General features: G+C 51.5%; 1 protein-coding gene across 1 annotated transcript in view; it reads left to right on the forward strand.

Annotated features, from left to right (window-relative positions):
* NOD2 (nucleotide binding oligomerization domain containing 2) overlaps nt 1-13,462 on the forward strand; it is a 32,285-nt gene extending 18,823 nt beyond the window's left edge. Inside the window, 6 exon segments of the mRNA XM_019455970.2 lie at nt 1,888-1,971; nt 3,835-3,918; nt 4,660-4,743; nt 6,946-7,029; nt 10,376-10,459; nt 12,130-13,462. Coding sequence (XP_019311515.2) covers nt 1,888-1,971; nt 3,835-3,918; nt 4,660-4,743; nt 6,946-7,029; nt 10,376-10,459; nt 12,130-12,202 — 493 coding nt within the window. The 3' untranslated portion in view covers nt 12,203-13,462.
* The last annotated feature ends 7,397 nt before the right edge of the window (nt 13,463-20,859 follow it).

Genomic DNA, 20,859 nt, shown 5'->3' on the forward strand with positions numbered 1-20,859 from the left:
TGGATTTATGTGACAGTAAAAGAAGACAGAGTAAACCATCGCTTTTGTCCATTCTTCGTACCTGCTGGGCTGGGTTTGGGGTTCGAAGCCGCCATGTTAAAATTACTAACCATGTGGCCCAGTCTCAGGCAGGGCTGCTGAAGCCAGCCCCAGTGGCGCTGTTCTGTACAAAGGACTCTCTTCTTCTTTTTGTTTTAACTTTTTAAAACTTAATTCCTTTTGAGAGAAAGAGAGCGAGCAGGGGAGGGGCAGAGAGAGAGGGAGACAGAATCCCAAGCAGGTTCCGCGCTGTCAGCACAGAGCCTGATACGGGGCTTGAACTCACGAACTGCGAGATCATGGCCTGAGCCCAAGTCAAGATTTGGTCGCCCGGGCTCCCCACAAAGGACTCTCTTCTGTTGCTACCACCTGCTCCCCCAGACTCAGGATGCTGAGAGTGGCTGTGGCCAGAGCGGGGGGCTGGCCTATCCCCCAGGGAAGGCTGTGGGGTAGTATGCTCAGAATTTGAAGCCTGGGTTTTGGGCTGGTATAGCAGAATAGTTGAGAGAGCATGGGGTTCTGGGGCCAGACCAACTGAGGTTTGGATCTAGGATCCCTGAGATTTGAATCCTCATTTGCTATGTGACCTTGGGTCAGCCCAATGTCTCTGTGACTCTGTTTCCCCTTCTGTAAAATGTAGATAATAATTACAGCTTCCTCCTAGGTTGTTGTAACGGTTAAATGAGTTAGGATACATAGAAAGCTGGCGCGATATGGTCAGTGCTTTATGGAGGGAGCTTAGTGGCTAAAAGGTGGTGGGTAATCATGTAAATTCTCAGCGTGTTTATCTGTTTATCCTAGGTAGTTCAGCCCTCCCAGAAGGGATTAGATGCGGAACTATTTGTTGGGGAAAATGCCTCCGAGGGGAAACGGGGAAGGGGGCTGGAGGAGGCTGGGAGAGTCAGCTCACTACAGCGCAAGTCTGACCCTGAGAGACGGGAGAGGGAAGGAAGGAAGGCTGGGAGGAAGCCTCTAGACCTTGGGGCAGTTCTGAGAGCACAGAAGGCTGTGGGGGAGTCCTCCAGCCAGATTTGCCCAGCAGAGTCTTGTGTTTCCCAGTCACTGGCTGGGAGCAGCCTGTGGGAAGCGACCTTGAATTTCCCGGCACAGCAGCCTGTGGTCAGAGGTGTGGGAGGGCACCCTGCCCCTTCTCAAAGAGGATAATAGTGCCTGCTTTGCAGGGTAGTTGTCAGCCAGAGTGGCTTCAAGGGCGTGAAAGTTCTCTAAAAAGAGGAAAAGTGTGTTATTAATTCCAGGAAGCCTGGGGTCGTGAGTAAGAGTTCTGGGGACCTCTCCAAAGTTCTCTGAGGTATCTGGATACGGCTGAACCCTCCCTCCTCCAACCTCCCAACCCCCCTGCAGAATCCCTTGCCCTTTCCCAGCAGCTTTGGCGGAACAGGTGAAAGCCACCTGCAGCAACGAGGGACCCAGGAAAGCTGCAGGGGGCACGGAGTCTGGCACCAGCTGGTGGCTGAGACAGGAGGAAAAGGTGTGACAGTGGGTCACCCTCCCTCCCCTGGGGAAACCACCTCGTAGGACAGCTGACAATAGTGCCTCCTGCCCATACCTGTCACACTGCTTTGCAAAACAAGTTTCTCCCCACTTTTTCCCCTTTGCAGCTGGAGAATGAACTAGCGGGAGTCACGGTTGAGTAAGGTTGGCCAAGCAGGAATAGACTAGCACCCGGGCAGTCTGCTTGACAGGCAGGAAGAAGTCGGGCTGCCTCAAAGCTTTTCTCCACGTTTCTGTGTCTGGGACACACTTCCTCCACCAGCCCCGGGTGCTTCTGGGCACTAACACCCCCACGTCCGTCCCACACTCCTTCAGCCTCCCTGCCTTCTTTTCCAGGCTGGGCAATAACCACATCACTGCCTCGGGAGCCCAGGTGCTGGCTGAGGGGCTCAGAGCCAACGCCTCCTTGCAGTTCTTGGGGTAGGTTGGATTCTGGGGCAGAGGGGCCCCCGTGGGGGCGGGTTGGGGGACTTAGCAGGTGCAATTTTTCAGCTGGAAGGCCCCAGAGGCAGCGGGAGAGAGCGGGTGGCCCCTGGCTGCCTCAGTACTTGCCTTTCACTCAATAAACAGGAAGTTCAGGATGTGGGGGGTGGGCAGTGCCCCTGAGTGGGTGGCAGGAAGCCCTCTGGTCCTCACTGGTGCTAGGGCTGTGCCTCTCACCTTTGGGAGCTTCTGAAGAGTGCCATTGCCTGGGCCCCACCCAAGGGGTGAGAATCAAGGGAAGAGAAGTAAGTGGACCAGGCTGGAGACGGGACCCAGGACAGGAGGGGGCTTTGCCGGGTCCTTCTGAGCGTTTGCGGCTGCAGGGTCATGCCGAGCCTTCCAGTGAGGGGAGAGGAGTCAGGCACAGGCTGGGAGGGCAGTCCCACAGACCACAGGTCCCCAGAGTATGTGTGTGTGGGGGAGGGGCTTCCTCTGGTGGCTGAGTGACTACCCCCCCCCACCCCCGCCCCTAAAGTTGCAACCGGGCAGTGCCCTGTAGCCCTGCTGCTGTCCTGCCTTACCTGGTGTGAGCTGGCATCCATTTGATGAGAAATGGGAGTCTGAGAACCCAAGACTGTAGGAAGGGACACTAATCTTAGGGCCCAACCCATTTCCTCGGCCGGCAAGCTGCCCACAAGCTCAGCCGGAGCTAAGGGCGGAACCGGGTTGCTTGAGAGATCAGCACCTTTTCCACGCTGCATTACCAGGAGCACAGAGTCCAGTACAAGGGTGGCCCCAGCCCCACCAAGCTCTCTCCTGCTCGAGGTCACAACCAGCGTATGCGGGCTGTTCTCTTTCAACACCTCTTTGTTAAGGCACCTGTCTGCACCAAGCACTGTGCTAACCCCCCTGCCCGCCCCCCCCCCACCAGATACTATCATATGACACAAACCGTTCTGAATATTGGTTTTTGGTTTTTTTGTGTGTTTTTTTTTGCCTGCTTAACAACATATCTTTTGTACCATAACGACTTCATTTTTAAAACACTAGCTGGTTGGTATTCCACTGGCTGGATGCCTGTAATCTATGTAACTGGCCCCATGTTGGTGCGCCCTTACGTTATTCCAGGTTTTTCGCTATGACGTAGTTTTTTGCTCTCTCCCCAGGGGCGCAGAGCAGTGCTGGCACACAGCCAGAGCTCAATAAATATTAACCAGATGAATGAAAGCGTGGTGAACATCCTAGCTCGGCTAGCTTTGCTCACATGTGCACAGACAGGTCTGGGCTAGCTTCCCATATGTAAAACAGCCAAGTCATAAGGAACGAGTTGGGCTCCACCTTTGAAAAGGGAAGTTTCTCAATTTCTGTGGGCCTGAGGGGGATGACCCAGGAGGTGAAGGAGTATGACACCGTGAGGAAATGGGGGACATTAGGGAAGAACAAGAGAGAGAGCTGGCTTGCGGGAGAAGAGTGAGATTTGTTTTGGGTGCTCCCAGAGGGTAGTTGAGGACCTGTGGGTGGCAGGCACCAGGAAGCAGATCTGACCTACATATCAGGAAAAATGTCGCCATGCTATGAATTGACTTTGAGAGTGAGTGACTGAGTTCCTTATCCCTGAGGACGTGTGCTGGGTGGGCCTCTACTATTCTGTAAGTCTGACTGAAAAATGAATTCAGTTTCACCATCCCTCCCAAAAGGTGGAGGCAGATCCACTTTGCTGGGGCCTAGGAGCCCCTCTCAGATCTTTCTGGAAGGTCCCAGAGAGGCAGAACCATGGAGAGGAAGGACACTGTTCACGCATGTCTAGAACACATAGTAGTTACTCCCTGACCAAATGACAAAATCTGTTGGCCTTTTTAGGTTCTGGGGCAACAAGGTGGGTGACGAAGGGGCCCAGGCCTTGGCTGAAGCCTTGGGTGATCACCAGAGCTTGAGGTGGCTCAGGTAAGCTTTGGGGTCTGCATGGTCACAGGGAGCCAGAATGAGGAAGGGAGGGGCCTGGGCCAGTTTTGAGGGTCCTTCATTTGATTGAACTTTGTTCTTAGCCCCCTGTGTTAGGCAGTGAGATGCGAAGAAAAGACCCTTGGGTTTGGAGTCAGGACACTTGAGTCTTTCTGGGTGACTTTGGAGGTGTTCCTTCTCCCCTTAAGGGTCTTGATTCCTATCTGTTAATTGAAGGTTTGGGGCTGAATCAGATATATTTAAAAATTTCTTTTTAGGTTTATTTTGAGAGAGAGAGAGAGTGTGTGTGCATACACGTGCGCATGAGCAGGGGAAGGGGAGAGAGGGAGGGAGGGAGAATTCCGAGCAGGCTGCACGCTTACACAGCGCAGAGCCCCCCATCACAGGGCTTGAACCCACGAACTGTGAGATCGTGACCTGAGCCGAAATCAAGTCTGATGTCCCAATGACTGAGCCACCAAGGCGCCCCTGGATCAGATATATTTTATCTCAAGGACCAACTGCAGTCCATGAGTAATGGCTACCCAGGACATCACGTTGGAAAGAGTTCTAAGGCTGCTTCTTAGCTTAATGAAAATGAGCACTGTAGTCAGTTGGTAATGTCTGAACAAAGCAGACCAGGATGTGGGGCTATGTGCGTCGTGCATTTTGCCCTTCCTGGGTTACCTTATCTCTGAGGTCCCTCCCTGCTCTGATGTGTTTTTGTTCCTTGATTCCGTCCAGCCTGGTGGGAAACAACATCGGCAGTGTGGGGGCTCAAGCCTTAGCCTTAATGTTGGAAAAGAACGTGACACTGGAAGAACTCTGGTGAGTTGAGGGGTTCCCTGCTTTGAGGAGGCCTCATTCATTCCCTGGCCTCCTCCATGGAAGTCGGTAAAACAGAGGTGGATAACCGAGTGGTTGGGCTGTTGGGTTTGTCCTTCTATGTGCTGGGTGCGTGAAGCTGATAGAGCCTGGCACGTAGGTGCTTTCTTTTAATGGAATTATATTTCCTGGTTTGTCGGCTTGTATACTGCCTCCGTGTGGCCTAATGGTTGAGGCCCGAGACTCTGGAGTCAAGCAGACTGAGCTTCAAGGCCTGCTGTGATCTCAGGCAAGTTAAATAATAAGCTCTGAATCCCAGGTTTCTTACCTGGAAAATGAGGGGCTGACTGCTTCCAACTGTGAAGCGTATATGGTTATATGCATAAAGTCTTTTTTAAACACAGGTGTTCCTTTCCCAGGTTGTATTTTATTTTTAAAAAATGTTTATTTTTGAGAGAGAGAGCGCGTGCGCGGGAGAGGGGCAGAGGGAGGGAGACAGAGGCTCGGGAGCGGGCTGTGCACAGTGCAGAGCCCGACGTGGGGCGTGAACTCACAAACCTCGAGATCGTGCCTTGAGCCAAAGTCAGAAGCTTAACCAAATGAGCCACCGAGGCACCCCACGTTTTGTGGATTCTAAGGGAGGCTGAGTGCCTAAGAACGCGGGAGAAGTAGAGTAAAGGTCTCCCTGGAAGGTGGAGTGGGGTTTGGGGCAAGTTAAAACGTGAGCCATAAACTGTGCTCACACTGTTGACCTGAAGCTGATTCTAAGTCTCCCGTCCTTTAGATGCCACTAGCTTGGACTTCTTATGACATGTTCTGGGCAGTTCCCAATTCTATCAGGGAGATAAATATGCTGATTTCTCCAGGAAGCAGAAGGCCTTTGAAACCCATGATCACCGTCACAAAGTGGATATTGTGGTGGGATAGCTCTGCCGGTGTCCCATTGATTATATCCTGAGTGGACTTTGCCACTTGGAAATTCTTGTTAGAGGCATGCCTCGCCATTGAGTGTATCAGTTATGACTACACTAGGCTGCAAGTGAGGGAAGAACTCTAGGTACAGTGGCTCAAACCAGTAAAGGGTTTCTTTATTCCGTGTCCAACCGGTCTGGAGGTAGGTGGCGTAGGGCTGGTGTAATGGCTCCATGAGGCCAGCAGGGGTCCCCAGTCGGTGGCTTCGCCTGAAGCCGTGGTTGGTTGCCTCATGGTCAGCAGATGGCTGCTGTACCTGCGACACTGCTTCCGTGTCCCCAGATTCAGTCTGTGTATCCAGGAAGGGCAGGAGGCCCAGGCCACCTCTCCCTTTTATTTTATTTTTACTTTTGTTGTTGTTTTTATTTTTAAAGTTTATTTTGAGAGAGAGAGAACACAAGCAGGGGAGGGGCAGGGTGAGCGGGAGAGAGAGAATCCCAAGCAGGCTTCGCACTGTCAGCACACAGCCCGACGCAGGGCTCAAACCCAAGAACCGTGACATCATGACCCGAGCTGAAACCAAGAGTCGGATGCTTCACCGACTGAGTCACCCAGGTGCCCCAAGCTCTCCATTTTAAAGAGAATTTCCTGGAGCCCCATCTGTCAACCTCCCCTTATGTGTTCATGGCCGTGTGGATGTCACTGGCTGTAGTGGAGAGTCAAAATGTAGTTTTTTCACCAAGCGCATGCACATGGTTGCCCAAACCGAAGGAGGCTTCCATTAATAAGAAAGGGAAAAGGATATTAGATCACTGGGGCATGAGGGTACCTTTTATATAGAGGAGCCCTGGGGTGAATTCTCTCCCAGAGACATCCCTGGAGTTGAAAACCCTCATACTCTTACTATATCTTTTCTTACTTCATCTGCTAAATATAGATTTTCAGATGTCGGATTTTTTTTTCAAAGTTTTTTTTTTAATGTTTTAATTTCTTTATTATTTTTTTGAGACAGAAACAGTATGAGCAGGGGAGGGGCGGAGAGAGAGGGAGACACAGAATCCGAAGCAGGCTCCAGGCTCTGAGCTATCAGCACAGAGCCTGACGCGGGGCTCAAACCCACGGACCGCGAGATCATGACCTGAGCCGAAGTCGGAGGCTTAACCGACTGAGCCACCCAGGCGCCCCAGATGTTGGATTTTCTAACTGGGGGGCAAGCAGGCTAATCCTTATCGACATCGTCTTCCGTAACAAATGTTACCATATGAACAGGATTTTCTCTCTTTTTCTTGCCAGCCTGGAGGAGAACCATCTCCAGGATGAAGGTGTGTGTTCTCTTGCCAAAGGACTTCAGAGGAATTCAAGTTTGAAAGTCCTAAAGTAAGGAACCTGTAAGGAGCCGGGATGATAATGACAGGCCTTATAGGGGGCAGCGTCGGGGGAGAGGGGGGACAAGGGGTGGACATGGGCAGCTTCCCACCTCTCTAACTCATGCAAACGTGGCCTGGCAGAAAACGGCTGGTAGAGTCAGGGTTCCCCCAAACACAGACTGGGATCCCAGGGCAAGTTGTTTACTTGGGAGGTGGTTCCAGCAAACCCTGGTGAGGGGTCAGGGAAATGAAGCAGGGGAGGGAAGGGAACCCATGGCAAGTGGCCAAGCCTGTTATGGCCCTGGTCGTCCCCGAGGGCAACCGCCTCAGACTTGCTGTGGGGCTCCAGGAGCCCCTACCCAACAGAGAAGCGAGGCAGCAGGGGTATTTATCTGCCAACTGCCTGTCCTTCATTTGCGTGCTTGTGGGGATATTAATTTTCCGGCACTTCTGGCTTGCCCTGCGCGAGGACCCTCCTGGGGTCAGGAGAAAGGCCTCAGGCAGAGAGGGGAGGTCTTCCCAGCAGGCAGCCCTCAGAGTTAGAGGTGAAAGCTGAGGGCGTTTGGGTGGGTTGCCGACAGCATCCCTCTCGCGGGGCCATCTTTGGCTCAGGCAGGAGCCAAAGGGAGACCTGTTCTAACGGTCATCGTTAGTGGTTTCTCTTGGGTTATGCAGGCAGGCGTGCTTGCATTTATTCATGTGTGCATTCATTCATTTCGTTGTTGTGCATTCATGCATATATTCACCCACTTATGTATCGATGCAAGAAATATTTCTGGAGCACCTGCTGTGCCAAGTGCTGTTGGAGGCTAGAGGATAGAGCGGTGGAAAGAACAGAGCAGGCCTCAGCCCCCTTAGCTCTTGGATTCTAATGGGAGAGGCATATAATGAACAAGCAGTCCAATACACAAGATTATATATAATAAAGGCTCTAAAGAGTATTCAAGAGGAGATGTGCCAAGGAGTGGCTGGAGAGGGCAGGGTCGCAGCTGCCTGGGGAGAGCCTCTCTGAGAAGGTGGCATTGGAGCTGAAACCTGGATAATGAGGAAGGTTACTGTTCTTGCAGTGCTGAGGTCTCAGGAATGCACATTCCAAGAAGACCGAACAGCAAGTGCAAAGGCCCTGTGGCAGAAACAAGCTCGGTTGTTTTGAGAACAGAGGGCAGGGCCAGCGTGGTTGGACTGTAGGGGAAGGTACAGGGGGAAAGAGGCAGGGTGAGGGGGCCACGTAGGTCTCAGAGCCATGGGGAGGATTTAGGGCTTTATTCTAGGGGCAATGAGAAACCTTTGGAGGAGTTTAATTAGGACAGTAACATCTGATTTACATCATAACAAGATTGTGCCGGCTGCTCTGTGCGGAACAGATGGAAGACGGGTCAGGGGGAATTAAGGTCCTGCTGTCTTCCAGGTGGGAGATGGAGGGGTCCTGGATCAGGCCGATGGCAGTGGAGAAGGCGGGTGAAAGCGAGCAGGCAGTGGTGGAGGTCCTGCGGAGCATCCAGGACCTGGAGGGCTGGACAGCAGCAGTGGTGGGTGGCTGGAGGCGATGGGGACCACTGGTGGCGGGCTCGGCGGGCAGGCTCCCACTCTGCGTGGACAGGGAGAGTGGATGCGAGCAGGAGCCCAGCTCGCGATCATCACGACCCTGTGCCGGTGCTCTCCGAGGCTGGTGCCGCGCTGCCGGGGGGCGCCAGAGGTCTCACTGGAGAGGGACGTCCGGGCATCATCAGATGGCTCCTTGTGCTACAGGACGGGGTGGCATCCGCCCTGGCAAATGTGGCCCGTGGAAAACACTCGCCTTCAGAGGCAGGCAGACAGCTGCCTTCGGGAGAGTGTGTGCTTCGCTGCCAGCCCGCCATCCACTCTGGCAACACTTGTTTGTGTTGCTTTGCAGGGGCGAGCAAGTTGCCAAATGTTTGGGGGAAACACTTCCACTCGTCACTTGGGTGAAACCGGGCTGGGAGGCCCCGGTGATGCCTGGGTGGTCTAAGCTGGGACGCCAGGCTTTGCACGGTACCTGGTTTCGCATTAACCGGGTGTGGCTGTGGCACATTTGTCCCCCCTCGTTGTCATGCATTTACCCCAGCCAACCCCAGGGGCTGCAGGGGTTTGTCCCACGCTGCCTCGGCGAGTCTTATAGTTAAGTGCCACCGATCTACATCATCCCTCACTGTTTCCCCATAAAAAGCGAGCTTCTTATGTATCTTTTTAAAAAAAGCTAGCATCCTTCTTTTTCTGGGCATAGTGACTGCCAAATGCTGCTTCAGTGTGTGGGCTCAGGCACCTGACAGCCTAGGTTTGGACCCCAGTTCCACCGTTACCCGCCGTTTCTCCTTGGCTTTGGGCTCCTGTAGCCTTGGGTGTAAACAGGGGTACGAGGCGGACCCCCTCTCAGGGCCATGAGCATTACTGGCGTGATGGAGGTGTTGAGCAGGCTCATGGTAAGAGCCCAGCAGATACTGGCCGTTGTTATCACTGGCACTGCCTTAGGGTCGGCTTCCTGGATGTTCCTTACTCCGTGGAGGTGGCAGACAGGTGGTGATGTCTCGAAGGCCATGCTGTGAGCAAAAGAGCAGCATGGGCCGGTGGCTCTTTCCCTGCTGTCCCTGACGGTGTGAGTTCTCCCCTCTCAATTCCCAACCTTGTATTTTCTCGATTCCACGCCCCTCCCCTGCCCACCGCCATACGAAAATATTACTGTTCGTTGATTATTTCCTATCAGTTGGGTATGGTGCCAACTGCACCACAGAATATGCCATTCTTTTCATTCTTATGTTTCATGAGGCAGGTGCTCTTTTAGGTCTGCCTTTACAGATGAGGAAATTGGGACTGATTTGCCCGAGATTAAAACGGAAGTGGTGTAAGCTGGATTGGGACCCAGGAAGTAAAATGTACATACTTAAAAAAAAAATTTTTTTTTAATGCTTATTTATTCTTGAGAGAGAAGGGGGGGGGTGGGCAGAGAGGGAGGGAGGCACAGAATCCAAAGCAGGCTCCAGACTCTGAGCTGTCAGCACAGAGCCCGATGCGAGCCTTGAACTCCCGAACTGTGAGATCGTGACCTGAGTTGAAGTCGGACGCCTAACCGACTGAGCCACCCAGGTGCCCCTAAAATGCACATACTTAACCACCATGCGATATCGCCTTCGTAAGGGAGTAGCTGCTTCATTACACAAACACATCTGGTGAACAGAGGAGAGAGGGGTGCCTTTCTCTTTAGGCACTGAGGCTCACTGGGAATCGCAGACAAGAGAGGGACATGTCGAGGGGGCCAACTCCCAAAGCCTCTTTTCATTGGACAGGCCCGAGAGGAGAACCAACATTCCTGAAGCTCACCTTTCTGTCTTCCTCTCCAGGCTGTCCAACAACCACATCACCTACCTTGGAGCTGAAGTCCTTCTGCAGGCCCTGGAAAGGAATGATACCATCCTGGAAGTCTGGTAAGGCCCCCTCGGTGGGCCTCGTTATGTCTCTGAGCCTCACTTGTCCAATCTGTAAAATGGGGCCCAGAGGGAGGGGAACTGGGTAATTTTTCCTCCTGGCTCTGACGTTCAGTGGCATTCTGTCTACAGTGGATCTGATTTCTCTCTGGGAAAGATGTTTTCACGTCTCCAAGCATGGACCAAGTCATTCATTTTTAAATCCCGGGTATTCAGAAAGGTCTTAGTTTCAGGTAATAGTGTAGGAGGATGAAGAATGAAATACACACAAGAACTCAGGGGCCTTACACCTGCCTTCCCAGGTCGAGGATGTTATATCAGAGCCTCTGGGTGGAGGCTACATTGGCGGTGGGGGGGTGGGTACTGTTGCCTAGTGTTTCCAGACCTTTATAATTAAAAGCCACATTCCTTCATGTTTTGTAAAAAGCATCGAGTCACAACTACAGAGATTTATCCTCCTTCTTTCCAGGGATGTATTTATAACTCATATAATAAGTACAAAAGCTTCCCCTGACTTTACACGTCATGAGTGAATGTCACTATAGTGTTTCAGGCACTGGTCTAGAAGCCAATCTTTATCTGTCTATCTATCTATCTATCTATCTATCTATCTATCTATCTATCTATTGCACAAGCAGGGGAGGGGCAGAGTAAGAGAGAGAGAAAGAATCCCAAGCAGGCTCTGCTCTGTCAGTGCACAGTCCCATGCAGGGCTCGATCTCATGAACCATGAGATCATAACTTGAGCTGAAATCAAGAGTTGGATGCTTAACTGACTGAGCCATCCAGGTGCCCTGAAGCCAATCTTTTAAAACTAGCAGATCCCCCCATGAAAATCTATATTTCCAAGTTTTCTACCGAAACTTCCCTCTCTGGGCCCCCCCACACAAAATGCCAGGAAGTAAGCAGAGTAGAGAAGGGCTGATCGCACTCTCTGTCAGCTGGGCGGATGGGCTCAGGCTGACTGCACCCCCTGCCCCAAGCCTGCTGTTTTGGACCAGGCCCCCTGTCTCACCCCTGCAAACTTGTGGCCCCTGCTTTACATACGCAAACTGACTGGTTACGCCCTCAAAAATCATATCAAGGCAGCAGCACTAATACATATCCAATGATGAGGTTTAAAATAAAGATGTCTAGGAATCTGTCCTGTGATGAAGAGCTTTTCCTTTCTGTATGGTTGTGTAATCCCTATAGGCAGTGAGATCCTCAGGCCCCTGGCAGAGTGTGAGTTTTTGTTTTAAACCCTTACACGGTCAGAGGAAATGTCACATTCTGTGTCCGGGAGGAGGAGGCCAGCATCAGGTTGATATTTTAAGGGTTCTGATGTTATTTGCCGCCCGTTGGCAGGACTTGGGAGGGTATCAGGGCTTGCTCATTGCATTCTTGACAGATTCTGCTGTTGCCTTAAAAAGAATCGCCTGCCTTGGGGAGTCAGGGCTGGCTGGGTCCGGTGTGGATTCTCTCTGCAGAGTCACGGAGGCTTGCTTTGTCACACACAGTGACTCATGAGCTGCCCTGGTGGACAGAGGCTAACACCAGCACAGGAGGGCTGCAGCGGGGCCTTGGGGCCAGGCCGTTTAGGCGCAGGTTTGGAAAGGAGCAGCCTCCAGTTAAAAGCACCGCTCTGGCTCAGCGTTCGCCCAGACCTCTCTTTGCTTTATCCCCTTTAGGCTCCGAGGCAACACTCTCTCTCCAGAGGAGACTGAGAGGCTCAGCCAGAGGGACACCAGACTCTTGCTCTGAAGCCCGGAGGCCAACGTTCATCTCAGTTTGTTTGTGAACAGACCGTGGGTTTGGATCCCAGAAGCTGGATTCCATCTGGCAGCAGTCCATTCACCCAGAGCCGAGTCCTGCCCGGGACAAGCACAATAGGTCACCTTTGTTCTGGTAGAAGAAGGAGCAACCGTGCCCTTTAGAGTAACTCTTCTGCAGCCTGTTTTGCATCCCGTTCTTCCCAAGAGTCGATCTGTGGAACGTAGAAGAGGAGCAGCTCCCCGCCGCCTCTGGCTGATCCGACGTGGGTCAGTGGGGCCCATGGAGGTTACTGCGTGCCTGGTGCTGTAGAGACCTGGACCCACAGGAGCGGCCCCCCTTCCCACCTGCCTCACAGTGAGGAGGGGGGATTCAGGGAGCAGCTTTCTGCCATGTTTTAACTCACGGGTTGTCGCCCATCCAGAAGTTCCCCACATCTGGTCCCTCCCCCCATCCTGGATCCTTGCACGTGGCACTTCCTCTGAGGGTAAAGTTTCAGAATACAGTTGTTCTCAGCTTTGGTATTCATAGCCTCCCCCCCCCTCCCCCCCCAACAAGCCCAGGGTGGGAAGGGCTGCAATTCACCTGCTCTCCTTCCTGATACTTAACACATGATCGAAAGGGGACACATGACAGCCGTTCGTTCCCTAAGATGGGCTAGATTTTCCAAAAAATAAGACGACACTACGGCAAATATCACACGCACCATTTTTTTTTTTTTTTTTCAGCAAAGTCAATTACTCTTCAGTTAAGCCTTTGGAAACAACTCCCCACCCAAATGCAGCTTTTTAGAATCAGAATTTTGAATAGTCCCACCAGGTCTCTGGTTGATGCCTGTGAGTTGTGACAGCAGACCCCCGACATGGTTCAGTGTTACGTGATACAGAGTTATGGATCAAAAGTTTACAGGGGCAAAATCAAAGACTTTTCCTTATAAGGCAGATGTTTTTCTGGATTTTTCAAAATGATGCATTGTTGAAGCCTCCTTAAACCATCAGGTGCTGGTCCAAGTGTTATTACTTAAATGTTACTTTTTGTGCAAACTGGTTACTATTTATAAACCACTTGGTTTGATTCTCTCCAGTTTGTTTTTGTAAAAAACACGACCATGAATTTTATGCTGTAAATAGTCACAGGGAAGGAGAACTGTTGAGTCCTCAAAGCTGTGGGGGTCTCAATAGATGGTGACCAGAATGTTTAAAAGATATTCGTGAATGTTGTCAAATATTAAAGCACAATTTTCTACTTGGAGGGGCAAAAATGATGTTTTGACTAGATAATTTATTGTTTAGGGCAAAAGCAATTCATAGAAATAGGCTTGCAATCAAAGCCCTTTGGGCTTTGGTTTACAAAGGTCTAACCAGCGTGAAGTTTTTTTTTTTTTAATTTTTATTTTTTTTACATTTATTCATTTTTGAGAGAGAGAGAGACAGAGCACAAGCAGGGGAGGGGCAGAGGGAGACCCAGAGTCTGAAGCAGGCTCCAGGCTCTGAGCTGTCAGCACAGAGCCTAACACAGGGCTCCAACTCAAAAACCGCGAGATCATGACCTGAGCCGAAGTTGGACGCTTAACCGACTGAGCCACCCAGGCTCCCCACCCAATGTGAAGTTTTAAGCTGTGTTGGCGCCTCCTGGTGCCCCTCGTGGCTGAAAGGCAAATGTGAGGAGGCCCCTGGGCCTCCCTTGATTCTCTCCCAGTGGCTCCAGGAGTCTTTACCAGGAAAAGGATGGAGAAGGTTCGGGAACAGCTCTCCTCAGCAAGCAGCCTCCTTGTTGAAATCCTCCTCAGCGGCATTTAATGAACAAGGGCTCAGGTGCTTCCTCACCGAAGTGACATCCGCCTCCTTGAAATGTTTTGTGTGGGCCTGGCTCGCTAAATGCTGCGGCCTCTCCGTGGGCTCCTGTCTGTGAGCGTGCTCGTGGGCTCTCCGTTGGTGGCGTTAGGTTCTGTCCAGACCACTGTTCTGATACAGAAGATCAGGAGGAGAGTGGACACCGATGGGCCTGCTTTCTCTGAGGCGTAAACATGGCAATGCATTTGTGTGGCGGCGTCTTGGATTGGAAAAATCAGAAAATTTCATTTTCCTTAAACCCATTCGGCGATTATTTACCAGCCAGATACGTTAGGACAATCGGTGGATGAACAAAACACACACGATCCTTGTCGTCAGGGCAGTTGGGTTGAGGGGGCAGGAGAGGTGGGCAGAAAACTAGTGAACTGGAAGTTATATAAAAATAGAGCCCACTGTAGTAAGCGCTAGGAAGGAAGTAAAGGTTCAGGATGGGGGGGGGACCTTCAGATTGGTCAGAGATGGAGAGGCTGGGACCCCAAGAATGAGAGGGGGCTTATTCACAGAGAACAAGTTGTCTGAAGACCCTGTCATGGGAAAGGGCTTGGTGCGTGTAGTGGGCTGAATAATGGCCCCAAATACTTAGCTCCTAATTCCTTGAGCCTGTGAATATTGCCTTATGTGGCAAAAGGGACTGAATTTAAGTGATTATGATGAGGATCTTGGGTTGGGGAGATGGTCCTCGATTAGCTAGCTAGGCCCTAATCACAACCATGCGTGTCTTTGTAGGAGCGAGGCTGAGGGAGGCTTGACACAGGAGAAGGTGTGACCACTGAAGTAAGATACTAGATTCCTGGCTTTGGAGGTGGAGGAAAGGGCCCCGTGGGTCCAGGAGTGCAGCTCTGGAAGCTGGAAAAAGCCAGGGCACAGATTTTCCCCGAGAACCTCTGGAAGGAGCACAGGTCTGCTCCTGCTTTGGTTGCAGCCCATTTTGGAATCTGGCCTCCTGGCCTCCAGGACCGTAGGAGAATTAATTGGTGTCATTTAAGCTATGAAGACTGTGGTGATTTGTCACAGCAGCCGCAGAAAACAAATATGGTATGTTGAGGGCAAGCTAAGAGGAGAGCATCACCACGTGGGTTTACGGAGGTAGGTAGGGTCAGGTCACGAAGGACCTAGTGGACCGTGGTCAAGGGTTTGGGTTTGATCTTGGAATAATAGCAAGCCAGAGGAGAGTTTTCCAGAAACATTCTAGGAGTCGATTCCCGAAGGTTTAAAATGGAATGGATGAGAGAAGAGGGGGAGGGAAGACTCAAGGCTGGCTCCTCGAATTTTGGCTGGGACATGCCATCCTGGAGCTCAGGTGGGAAGACAGGTGGGAAACAAGTTTGGAAGCAGGAGGGACCTTGTTTTGGATTGTCACGTTTGGGACACCTAAGTGAAGTCAAGGGAAGACGTCAAGTTATGCCGTGAGTCTAACTTTCCAAAGTCTAGCAGATCCACCAAAAACATTCTAAGCCGGGGCAGGTAACTTGCGAACAAGTCCGCAGACTTCCAGAAATCACTTTGCAGATTTCAGAAGTCGCTTCTAGAATAGGAGCAGACAAGATCTCAGATTTGTGGCCAAGAATACCTAATTTTTATATGCAGAAAGAAAAAAAGAGGGGGGTACCAGAGCAAGAGAATTTTTTTTAAAGAGCTGTAGTCTTTCATTATATTCAGCATCATCCTAGAAGGGGAAAAAAAATGTCAATCTGAGTGTTCCCCCCACCCCTACCCCCCCCCCGCCGCCGCCGCCACCCCCCCCTCCCACCCCCAGCCGCCGCCCCACAATTGCGCCCAAACCAGATACTGGAATGAATACACCTCGCAGAAGTGTGGGAGGTGGAATCACATTCTAAGCAGGCTGAGTTGAGACTACATACAGCATCATTTCATTATTGTGCCAACACACCTTCACGCTTCCATCCCACCCAGGAGACCGGTGCAGCCCAGGGGTGACGCACACAGCAGTGGGGGGTGCACACTCTGGCAAGGCCCACACGCCAGGGAACATAGGCTCGGGCCCTGGGGGGCAGGTTTTAGGTGAAGAGCAAGGTCACGAACGACATCGGGACCATCCTGAGCCATTCCCCTTGGAGAATGACATCGGGAGAGACTGCAGCTGTACAGGCTGACAATCCAAGATTTTTGGAGTCCCCAAGATTCCTTTTTCTTGCTCTAAATTTTTTAAATATTTTTTTAAGCTTATTTAATTTGAGAGAGAGAGAGAGAGAGAGATAGAGAATCCCAAGCAGGTTCCATGCTGTCAGTGCAGGGCTTGATGGCAGGCTCGAACTCACAAACCATGAGATCAAGAGTCAGACGTTTAACTGACTGAGCCACCCAGGCGCCCCTTTTTGCTCTAAATTTAATCTCATGTATCATTGCTTCTGGAATAGTCCACAAACCCAATCTCCTAAGTATCACCCTTCCCTTATCAATCACCCTGAAAATCCCTGGTCTCCCTTTTTCACTTGGAACAATTTCTTTCTTGACATCTTCCGTTCCACATCCTCCTCCCCCTCCCCCGCTCTCCCCTGTGCCTTCCGGGAAACAAGGGCCTCCTTAGGGGCCCACCCTTGCCCGGATTACCTCACCAGGGGGATAGCCGGCCCCCCTGCTTCTGCCCTTGACTCATGGTGTGAGCCTGTTAAAAGGGAAGTCAGGTGAGCTGTGCTCTGATCGAAATTCTCCAGAACTTCTCAATCTAATGCAGAGTGAAAGTCAAGGTCTGCTCCCGACCCGGCCCACCCCTGTGTTTTCACTGGCCTCCCCTTTGCCACTCATACTCCCATTCGCTGCCCTCCAGCCACACCGCTTCTTGGCCGTTCCTTGACAATGCTAACTGCTTCCAGGAGGAAATGCCTATTTCCTCCTCCAGGAACACTCTTCCCTAGGCAGTGGCATGGCTGGCTTCCTCATTTATTGCAGGTCTTTGTTCAGGTGTCAGCTCATCAAGGGCGTCCTTCCTGAACAATCCACCCAAAATAGCAGTCCCCAACCACTCTCTTCTCCGCTGCCGTGCTTAATATTGGCTTCTCAGCACATACCGCCTGATGTACGTGTGTTTCTTCCTTTCCCTAGAATGCCAGCTCCATGAGAACAAGAGCCATGCTCGCTGTAGAGTCCACGGAGTCTAGAATGGTACCTAGCGCATAGCAGATGTTCAAATACTTGTTAAATGAATGGAGAATCTACCTGCCTAAAGGAGGCAGAATATAGAAGTTGCGGAAGATTATCAAAACGAATCACCTTTTTCCTCTCACCATTAGTGTCTCCTCCCTAAGGGAGGGAGGTTTCCTGCATCATGGGATCATTTCTTGAAAAAAAAAAACCAATTTTTTTAAGGTTTATTCATTTTTCAGAGACAGAAAGACAGAGCGTGAGCGGGGGAGGGGCAGAGAGCGAGGGAGACACAGAATCCAAAACAGGCTCCAGGTTCCGAGCTGTCAGCACACAGCCCGATGAGGGACCTGAACTCATGGACGGCGAGATCATGACCTGAGCTGAAGCCGGACGCTTCACCGACTGAACCTACCCAGGCGCCCCATCATGGGATCATTTCTAATGTATTTACTGCCCCAAATAGGATTCCAGATGTAGCGCAAAGGCCCCAATGAAGAGCATGAGACCCCCTCTCTCTGTGGGTGTGTTTTTCAAATCACACAGAAATCATTTGTCATTGATAACAGCAAATAGCTCAAACAGGAGAGCATGGGCTTATAGTTCAGCAGGATTAGGATAAAGATGATTAATGTAATCCCTTTTATTTTATCAAAAAGAGCTTTTGGGTGACCAGGGTAAAAGCCCTCAGACAGAATGTTCCAGTGGCATCTGGAATTTTCCCTCGCTAAGAGATAAGCACATCCCCGGTGTGGTCGTCTCTCCACTCATCCATTGATTGGAATACCACGCTGGGCTATCGTGGAGAAAGCGCCCACACAATACCCTTGCCCGTAGGGGCACCTGCTCCAGTTAGCCCCATGGTTTAGAGCTTATTCTGCACGCCCCCGACTCACAGGAGTGGTGGGGGAATGGCTGGACGCTTGGGAGGCTGGGTGAACCACCGCCAGTTGCCATTTCCTGAGATGGGGGCACGGGAGGACTGCGGTAGGAGTGGAGGAGGGTCAGGAGCTCGCCTTTGGCTGTGTGGGGTGGAGACGCTGAGTAGGCAGGAGGCTATAAAATACCGAATTTGGTGAGGCGGGAAGTAGGAGGGGGTCTGTGATAGCCATTTGGGGAGCACGGGGCAGGGGCTGAGAAATGACCACGACTAGGAGGTGTCACTCTAAGGCACAGGCCCCTGCCAGGTGACCAGGTTTCCAGCCCCTGGGGGAGAGAGATCCATTTAATCCACCGGCCTTTTGCTGGTTTTCTGCTGTGTACAATGAGAGAGCTAAGCGGGACAGTTTAGAATCATCGTTAACTACTCTGTTAAAAGCTTTCAGCGGGATCCCACTGCTCTTAAGCTGAAGACCAGAGCTTGGCCCTGGCTCACAAGGTCCTGCCTGAACGGCTCTGTCGTGCCCACATTTACTGTGCTCTGTCTCTTTCGGTTCCTTCCACATGTCACGCACAGTCCTGTTCCCGTTGCCTGAAGGGCTCCCTTCACCCTCATCCACTAGCCATGCTTACTACCTCATCTTACAGGTGACTTCCTCAAACGGGCCTCCCCTGAGTGCCCGACCACCTGGTATGTGTGCTCAGAACGGTTCTCCTTCCGGGGCTTACTCCAACCTGCACTTCCCCGCCGGATGGCAAGGGTGACATCTCTCTCGGACACTGCCATTGCTTGCTACCTGCTCAGTACTGCAACCAGCAGTTGTGTGTATCCAGGCCAGGCTGAGTGGAACAGGCGGAGGTGGTGAATAGAGGAGGTCAAGCAGGGCCCGGAGCCGTCTGCAAAGACCCTTGGAAGAGGGAGGACTTTGGTTGGGCCTTAAACAAAGGGAGGATTGGACAGCAGAGAGGACAGGCCGTTTCAGTCGGGGAATCTGTCTAAACACACCTGGGAAGAGCCCTGACCTGAGATCAGGAGAATCAGGGTCTCAGCTCAACTCCTGGGTGACCTGGGACAGGTTATTTGCCCTCTCTGGACCCTAATCTCCTGTCTGTAAAATGAGAGGCTGGCTTATCAGGGACTGCAGATAATAGCATCATGACACTATTCCCCCATCTCATCCGCTGGCAGACATCTCTTTGCCCCGAGAGCCTGAATACAGCTTTACAATTGTTTTTGACACAGTGTTCTAGGGAGTCATTACCAATGGATAGGAGATGGTAATTGAGATCAGCCCTGTGTATCGGGCCTGGCTTGGAAGACAATCTCTTGGATGAAGTCAGGCTATGACATTGTCTGATTCAGGGAATGGGTCGCGGGAGGACTGAGCAAGGGTTCTGACAGCTGCGGGTAGGGCAGAAAGCCCTACTGAGGGAAAGGGCTCAGCAGCACCGGATGCCATCATCAGAAAGGACTTGAAGATGTTCTGGCACCGTGGTGGCAAGCTGACTTTCAGGGGCCAGTAGATAACGTTAAAGGAGAGAAATGTGCCAGGAGAATAAAATGGGGAATGGTAAGGAGTGTGGTAAAATGGGGAAAGGGAGACCACGTGCCCTGTCTCAAAGGATTCTTTCTCTCTCACTCTATTTCCTCTTCTCATGCTTCCTCCTCACTGCACAGATCAAACAAGAACAATCTTCGGGATGAATTTCTTGCCCGGACAGCCAGAACGTGACCTCTGAGTCCTCATGACTTTATTGGAGAATCTAGATCTGGGAGGTAACAGTGTCATCTAAGGCCACACTATGGGCCAGATCTGTTGATTTCCATTTTAGTGCTTTTTACTGCAGTGTGGTCATGAGGCTTGGGACACAGGCTAAGGATGCACTAAGGAGAGACAGGAGTGGACTAAGGATTTCAACAGATGTCCATTTCGTCCTGGGTGCTTATGGCAAGGGAGATGGGTGGCCTGTTTCCCAGTGCTGTTAGTAACCACTCATGTGACTTCTTTTATGTAGTTACTGGTTTAAACTCCCCAGATCTTCAGAAGTGTCACTTTCCACTGGGGAAATTTTCCCTCTCATGATTAAACACAGCCCCCCCCCCTCCTTTCCTTAGTATTAATCACCTTCTCCTATAATTGGTACTTAAAATGTCAAAGGAGAAGGAATTAATTAACAGGAGTATCCAGTGCAGCAAGGCATGGTATGCTGCAAGGCTCTGGGACTGATTATAAAAAGCACTTCCTTAAATATTTTGAGCACTTTGGGGAATCAGAAACCTCCCTTCTAATTGAAAGATCCTTAACTACACCCCAAGTCCTGGCTGGTGGCCAGGGGTGCAGAGCTGAGTGAGGCGGCGTGTGGAAATCCCTTCTTCGCCACTCTAGGGAGACGTCCCTCCAAACTGGGATAGGTGGCAACAGAGGTTCAGAAACGGCAGAGGTCCCGGGCCCAATCTGAGGGAGAAGAAATTTAACATGACTGAGCTCCTGCTATGTGTCAGGAACTTCACCTACGGTGCTTCTGTAGGACAGGTCATAACGATGATCTCCATTTTACAGATTAGGATATTGAGGCTTAGCATGGTGGTGAGATCCTCAAGTCGCGCGGCTACTAATTGAAAGAGCAAAGGATTCAAATTTAGGTCTGATTCTAAAGCTTTGCTTTTTCATGGGATCCTGAAATCCTAGTCCCACCTCGCGTCTGGACTGCTCTCCACCCTGGCCCCAAACTCCCTGCAGGAGTTTTGACAGCTAAGCCCCGAGCCAAGACCCCGGCCTGGGAGGTGGAGCAGGGCGCAGCACAAGAGCCCCG

This window comes from Panthera pardus, unplaced genomic scaffold (assembly GCF_024362965.1).
Source record: "Panthera pardus isolate Hobbes unplaced genomic scaffold, ASM2436296v1 HiC_scaffold_18, whole genome shotgun sequence".
In the NCBI taxonomy this organism is placed as follows: Eukaryota; Metazoa; Chordata; class Mammalia; order Carnivora; family Felidae; genus Panthera; species Panthera pardus.